The sequence below is a fragment of the Ursus maritimus genome, unplaced genomic scaffold (genome assembly GCF_017311325.1).
Source record: "Ursus maritimus isolate PB19 unplaced genomic scaffold, ASM1731132v1 scaffold_25, whole genome shotgun sequence".
In the NCBI taxonomy this organism is placed as follows: domain Eukaryota; kingdom Metazoa; phylum Chordata; class Mammalia; order Carnivora; family Ursidae; genus Ursus; species Ursus maritimus.
In genome coordinates this window covers 34,225,722-34,233,347 of record NW_024425008.1, presented here as the reverse complement: position 1 = coordinate 34,233,347, position 7,626 = coordinate 34,225,722, and the positions used below count along the sequence as shown (strand labels likewise).

Genomic DNA, 7,626 nt, shown 5'->3' with positions numbered 1-7,626 from the left:
TGGCTCAGATCCTTAAGCGTTTGCCTCCTGCTGCGGTCAAGATCCCAGGCTCCTGGGGCGCCTGGGTGGCACAGCGGTTAAAGCATCTGCCTTTGGCTCAGGGCGTGATCCTGGAGTTATGGGATCGAGCCCCACATCAGGCTCCTCTGCTATGAGCCTGCTTCTTCCTCTCCCACTCCCCCTGCTTGTGTTCCCTCTCTCGTTGGCTGTCTCTGTCAAATACATAAATAAAATCTTAAAAAAAAAAAAAAAAAAGATCCCAGGCTCCTGGGATCGGGCTTCCTGCTCAGCAGGCAGTCGGCTTCTCCCTCTCCCTCTACTGCTCTCCCTGCTCATACTCTCTCACTCCCTCTCGGGGAGGGGCAGAGGAGGGGGGGAGAGAGACAAGCAGGCTTCCTGCTGAACAGGGAGCCAGGACCCTGGGATCATAACCTGAGCAGAAGGCAGACGCTTGAACAACTGAGTGACCCAGGTACCCGTCTTTAACTTCTTTCATAGAAGAAGAGATGGGAATCGTGGTTAAAACCAATACTATTTAACCAATGAGATTAACAAATTAATAGCAAATGTGTTTTTAAAAATTAGAGATGACATACACAACTAGATAAAAGAAACTAAAATTATTCCTTGATTGATTTTTACAGGATTCTGTGAACATTACTTCTTGGACACAGATAGCTTTGTGTGTTTCTTAGACAAAAACTTTTCTCCAGCACTGTCTCACACAAGTCTGATATGGGCCATACATTACTAGCCTCTTCAAAAGATGGTTCCCCCCTCCCATAGCCCCAGGAAAAAATCATGACACCTAATGCTCTTAGGTGTATGCTGTCCATCTGAAGAGACTATTTTTTGTTTGTGTCCCTCTCCTTGTAGTGACACTAATCTTCTGTTTGTCTCAGCATACACTGTTCTTATCCTTGCTCCTGCTACAACCCATAGAAAGAATGTCTTTCCTCCTCTCTCTGCTTGCAAACTTCAGTGCCTGGCTCACGTGTGCCATCGCTTCCAGGAAGCCTTCACCAACACACTCTCCCATGTCTGGATGTTCCCCTTCTTTGTGTTCCCACAGCACTTCTCTCAAATTACCTTTATCTTTTTATTAGAGTCTTAACCTCATAAAAACTGACCATTTGTCTTTTTACACTCACATAATAGGTACCTGTTAAAGCTCGTTGAGTGAATGTCTCCAGCTTTTCCCCATAATGTGAAGTGTTATCGCTGTTTTTGTCACAGCAATTTTGTTGCCGTCTTCCTTCAGGAGTCCAGATACAGGGGTCTGCTTCTACCTCCTATCAGCTACAGCCAGCTAGTACTTCCAAACCTAGTCTCATAGTCTTCTTAAACATCTACCTACTCTTTAACCCATCTTCTTCATAGTTAAAACAATCTTTCAGTTGAGCTTGGTCATAAAACATGACTCGGTCGTGAACACGAGCGCGTGAGCGCATGCTGGGGATGAGAGAATCGTGCGGGGCGTGAGCCTGGGTTATTTCACGGTGCTTCAACGTGCAGGTTTTGATTAATTTCCAGATTTTCCCGTGAAGAACTCAAAGTGGCAAATAAAGCACTTGCAACGGAAAATAAGGAAACCAGTGGCGAGAACAGGGAGACGAAATCAGGAAGCTTAAAGTGGCAGGACAAGCAGGGAAAATGGAGAGCGAGGTGGAGAAAGTTTAAACCCTGGGAGGACGCCTCGCAGTCGCTTCCCGGTCTCCAAGTTTGCAGGCCGTCCGCGCGGCGCACAGAAACCGCCGGCCTCTCTGGGCGCTCCCCCGGGCTCCTGTGGTCCCCGCCTGCCAGGCAGTTTTTATCAAGTGCTCACACCCACAGAGACGCTGCAAAGCACGCGAAGTAAAATTCCAGGGGGCCGACCTCCCGTCCCAGGAACTTCAAAGTCATTTCTTTTTGTCCCCGCCCGGGGAGAGGGGGGGGAGCCGCCCTCACGCCCAGGCCACGCCAACTCCCAGTCCCTTCTGTTTGAAGGGCGCAGGCGGAAGAAAAAAGCTGGCTCTGGCCCTATTTCCTCGGAGCAGCCAACTCTGAAGGAACTGCCCCGCCCCTGCGTGCTAGGTTAGTTGGGACACTCCGCTTTGAACTGCATTTGAGGTCTTAGGAACTGAGCGAACCGCTCAGGTGATTCCCCTCTCTGGGCTCCCCTTCCGCGTCTGCTCCCTGCATCACGGCCCAGCCATGCCTTCCCCACCCACTTGGGAGTCCGCGCTGCTCATTGGCTGGATGCCCTGCCAATCTAGGGGACGTTGACGAATCCCGCCTTAGGAAAGGCAAAGATAGAGCTAAAGCGCTTACACCTGGCTGGAGGGGCGCGAGCCTAACGCCCCTAAGTTGCCAGCGGATCGCGAGGCGGGGCGGTCGGAGGCTGCGGGGGAGACAAGGGAGACCCTCATTTGCATAACGGCCGCCCCTTCCCTCTGAGTGCCGGCCGGGGTCCCGCCCCTCACCCAACTAGAAATCTGTTGGACTACGGGCGGGTCACTCCGACCCAGGCAAGCCTGTGGCGGGCGGTCCTGGGAGCGGATTGGCTCCGGGAGTTTCCAGAAGGCGGCAGGGAGGCGGCTATAAGAGCCGGGAACCGAGCAGAGGGAACGGGAGGGTGTGTTTGCGCTCGCGGTGTCTGGTGTGAGGCGACCGTTAATTGACGCCGCAGATTTTTCGGTCCTAGGTGTTGTCGCCTAACGTCGCTTGCCTTTCTTTCAGTCAGGATGTCTGCCCGCGGCCCGGCTATCGGCATCGACCTGGGCACCACCTACTCGTGCGTGGGGGTCTTCCAACATGGCAAGGTGGAGATCATCGCCAACGACCAGGGCAACCGCACCACCCCCAGCTACGTGGCCTTCACCGACACCGAGCGCCTGATCGGCGACGCCGCCAAGAACCAGGTGGCCATGAACCCCACCAACACCATCTTCGACGCCAAGAGGCTGATCGGACGGAAGTTCGAGGACGCCACGGTGCAGTCGGACATGAAACACTGGCCGTTCCGGGTGGTGAGCGAGGGAGGGAAGCCCAAGGTGCAGGTGGAGTACAAGGGAGAGATCAAGACCTTCTTCCCAGAGGAGATCTCCTCCATGGTCCTCACTAAGATGAAAGAGATCGCCGAAGCCTACCTGGGAGGCAAGGTGCAGAGCGCGGTCATCACGGTGCCTGCCTATTTCAATGACTCGCAGCGTCAGGCCACCAAGGACGCGGGCACCATCACGGGCCTCAACGTGCTGCGCATCATCAACGAGCCCACCGCGGCGGCCATTGCCTACGGTCTGGACAAGAAGGGCTGCGCCGGCGGCGAGAAGAATGTGCTCATCTTTGACTTGGGCGGCGGCACCTTCGACGTGTCCATCCTGACCATCGAGGACGGCATCTTCGAGGTGAAGTCCACGGCCGGCGACACCCACCTGGGCGGCGAGGACTTCGACAACCGCATGGTGAGCCACCTGGCGGAGGAGTTCAAGCGCAAGCACAAGAAGGACATTGGGCCCAACAAGCGCGCAGTGCGGCGACTGCGCACCGCCTGCGAGCGAGCCAAGCGCACCTTGAGCTCGTCTACGCAGGCAAGCATCGAGATCGACTCGCTGTACGAGGGCGTGGACTTCTACACGTCCATCACCCGCGCCCGCTTCGAGGAGCTCAATGCTGACCTGTTCCGCGGAACCCTGGAGCCGGTGGAGAAGGCGCTACGTGACGCCAAGCTAGACAAGGGCCAGATCCAGGAGATCGTGCTGGTGGGCGGCTCCACCCGCATCCCCAAGATCCAGAAGCTGTTGCAGGATTTTTTCAATGGCAAGGAGTTGAACAAGAGCATCAACCCCGACGAGGCGGTGGCCTACGGAGCCGCGGTGCAGGCGGCCATCCTCATCGGGGACAAGTCAGAGAACGTGCAGGACCTGCTGCTGCTCGACGTGACCCCGTTGTCGCTGGGCATTGAGACGGCTGGCGGCGTCATGACCCCACTCATCAAGAGGAACACCACGATCCCTACCAAGCAGACGCAGACCTTCACCACCTACTCAGACAACCAGAGCAGCGTGCTGGTGCAGGTGTACGAGGGCGAACGGGCCATGACCAAGGACAATAACCTGCTGGGCAAGTTCGACCTGACTGGGATTCCCCCGGCGCCCCGCGGGGTCCCCCAGATCGAGGTCACCTTCGATATCGACGCCAATGGCATCCTCAACGTCACCGCCGCCGACAAGAGCACCGGTAAAGAAAACAAAATCACCATTACCAACGACAAGGGTCGTCTGAGCAAGGACGACATTGATCGAATGGTGCAGGAGGCAGAGCGGTACAAGTCGGAAGATGAGGCCAATCGCGACCGTGTCGCCGCCAAAAACGCGGTGGAGTCCTATACCTACAACATCAAGCAGACGGTGGAAGACGAGAAACTGAGGGGCAAGATTAGCGAGCAGGACAAAAACAAGATCCTCGACAAGTGTCAGGAGGTGATCAACTGGCTCGACCGAAACCAGATGGCAGAGAAAGATGAGTATGAACACAAGCAGAAAGAGCTCGAAAGAGTGTGCAACCCCATCATCAGCAAACTTTACCAAGGCGGCCCTGGCGGCGGTGGCGGTTCCGGAGCTTCCGGGGGACCGACCATCGAGGAAGTGGACTAAGCTTGCACTCGAGTCAGCGTAAACCTCTTTTCCTTTCTCTATTTTCTCTTCTGTTTGTGTTTCTTTGAAATGCCTTTGTGCCAAGTATGAGGTCTGTTGTTGGAAGTCTTTTGCTCGGTGTATGCATAGGAAAGGAAGGGTGCAGCAACTTAGTTTAATTACAAAAGGTTAGTTCTAAAGTTTGATTTTTTAAAACCATTATTTGAGGTTTCTCTTTAATGCGTTTTGGGTGTTTGCTGACTTGAGCATTTTTGAGTAGCTTAGTTTGTGCATGGAGATGTGTTTGAGATGGGAAACCTGAAGTTTGCACACAAGTTCTGTGGGAGCTTGGTAACAATAAAATATATAGAAGCTTGAATTGTTTATTTTTATGTACTACTTTAAGACTAAAATGAACATTGCAGTAATGTTAAGGACAGGCATGTTTTTTGCAAACATGCATAAATACAGATTTAAAGTAAAGCTGAAATTGATCTCAAAATCACGGTCTTGGAGTTTTCAATTTTCCTTTCTCAGTTTTACCCATGTTTGTCTTTAAGATACTAGTATGAGGTGAAATGTATCTAACTCAGTCTTGTCTAATTCTCAGATGAGATTCCTGCTTTGAATTGCCAACTTTTAAAGGGAGAAGATCTGGGTAAACTTTCCCCCTCCTTTTAATAAAGAAACCAGACAGGTGTCTGCCAGTGTACTCAAACTCCTAAGGCTTTGTTAAGTGTTCAAGTGAAAATCCAACTGAATATTCCAGCTATATTCTGGGGTTAAATATAAAATGCTTCTTTCTCTAAACTAACAAAAGGTGGGTGGGGAGATGTCCTCTGATAGTAGTCTGACACAGTAGGAAACAAATTGCTTTTTGTGGCATGCGGGTGCCTGAAACCAGAGCCAGCAGGGCAAACTTAAAGCCACTTAATATTAAGAGTCCAATTTAGTCAAACTTATTTCAACTTTTAATTTTCTAGTGAAACAGCCTAACTTCTGAGCTTATCCAAATTCCATGAGGATAGGTTTTCAACAGTTACAATTGCTTGGGGGATAGAGGGAGATAATGATTTTTTTTTCCCGATTTGAGAATCCCAGTGCTTTTGCAATACTTGCCTTAAATCAAGAATAGATTGATTCTTTACTCTCTGTTGAGCACAGAGCCCGATGTGGGATGTGGGGTTCAATCTCATCACCCTGAGATTAGACATGAGCCGAAACCAAAGAGTCAGCCATTTAAGGGACTGCGCCACTCAGGCGCCCCAGATTTTCTTTTCTAAAAGATAGTCCTGTATTTTGTAATATACAACTTGTTCATTATCCTATGTATCTGATTTGAAATTGTTACAGATAAGAATATTGCACCCCTTTGGGATCCAGTGCCCTGGGCTTAACCTTTAAAATCCACATCCTTAGGAGATGGGGGTTCATATTTGTATTTTTTAGTGAAATGACACTTCTACTTTGTTCTGATTTATTCTCTTTAAGGGGAATTTGGGAGAAATCAGTAAAGGTGATTGGAAAATGCATAGTTAGCCTAATATTTTCACCACATACAGACATTTCGGTATCTCTCTTCAATGTAGACTTGCTTCATGTTGTTCATAAGTTAACAGTGCGTTATAGAAGCTATATTTTTAGTAGTGGACCCTTCTGTATCATGCAGAGAGATTAATTTTTGAAGTAATATAAAAACTAGAGAACAAATTAGCCTAAAAATATTGAGCTTTGTAATGACCCTCTCACACAAGAGCTGACTGACTCTTAGGTATGTAAGTTTTTATTTTATTTTTTAAGCAGAGTCATTTGGGTGGGTGGGAGTGAGATAAAAAGGCAATTTTGAAATTGTTTCAAAACTTAAAAAAAATTTAAGGTAATTGCTCTTTACACTCTGAAAAACTGACGATAACTTTTTTTGGTGCTAGTGCCACTTTGGTGGAAAGTTTTCAGCAAGGAAGCATTAAAGGTGTTTAATTAACTATAGATAGCATCATATAAATACTTAAACTACCTTAGTACTAACAGAATCAGGTCGATACTAGCTTTAGAGTGATGTTTAACATGAATTTTTACTAAGACAATGCTCATTCTAGTAAACTTTTATTAATCCTTTATTTGTTGAAAGCATTTATCCCTTGTTCTAACATCAAAATATAATGGAATCTTTCTGCAAGTGCAATTTGGTATTAGTATGATTCATTTTAGACCTTTGTTTACAAGAGATTAGTTTCTAAAGTATCAGAAAAATGACCAGTGGTAGTCTCTTTGACTATCCTATGGCCTGGCCTCTGGTAACTTGCTATAACACGAATATCAATTTATGTAGATACTTCATTTTCTGTTATTCTGAAAAGTAATTTCTAAAACTTGTAGCCTTCTTGAGTGTTTTTAATTTAATTTTGTCTTCTCAAATTTATCTCAATCTGAATATTGTGAAGATAAAGCCACCAAAATAGCCATTCGGTATTTCCAGGGGTCAACTGAAACTGGTAATTGGATAACTCCCGGGAACTCCTTAGGAGATGTTAGATCAGACATAGTCAAATGACAATGGAAAAAGTACTTGATATTAGGATGAGGCTAAATTACAGCTTAAGGAATAATTAGCATCACTTGAACTTGAAAGTAATGTTATACTAGAGACTAGTGGTCTGGACTAAAGCTAATGCAATACATACAGATTGCTAAGGGATTAAAAAAGAACATTTCTCAGAATGGGCACTTAAATTCTTACCTGAATGTCTAATATAGTTGTCCCTGTTTTGAGGCAATAAATCTAAACACCTGTCAAAATAAGACCCACAGGTTCTTCCTAGTATTTGAGATGCATGAAATTTCAAAGCAAGCTTACTCTAAATTTTTTATGGTGTTAGTTTGATGTGTATAGTGGTGATTCATTAACATTTGTTCATGAGGAGATATTAATGCTGTTCACGTCTTTAAACTTAGCATGCATAATAGGATATCTAATGTATCGCCTGTACGATATGTCAAGGAGACTTTAACGAGA

At 47.5% G+C, this 7,626-nt stretch overlaps 1 protein-coding gene across 1 annotated transcript; it reads left to right on the top strand.

Moving 5' to 3' along the window:
* Window positions 1–2,291: 2,291 nt before the first annotated feature.
* On the top strand, window positions 2,292–5,115 carry HSPA2 (heat shock protein family A (Hsp70) member 2). Its single transcript, XM_008700919.2, has 2 exons — window positions 2,292–2,507; window positions 2,719–5,115. The coding sequence occupies exon 2, from the start codon at window positions 2,724–2,726 to the stop codon at window positions 4,632–4,634; it is 1,911 nt and encodes a 636-aa protein (XP_008699141.2). The 5' UTR covers window positions 2,292–2,507; window positions 2,719–2,723; the 3' UTR covers window positions 4,635–5,115.
* Window positions 5,116–7,626: the final 2,511 nt, after the last annotated feature.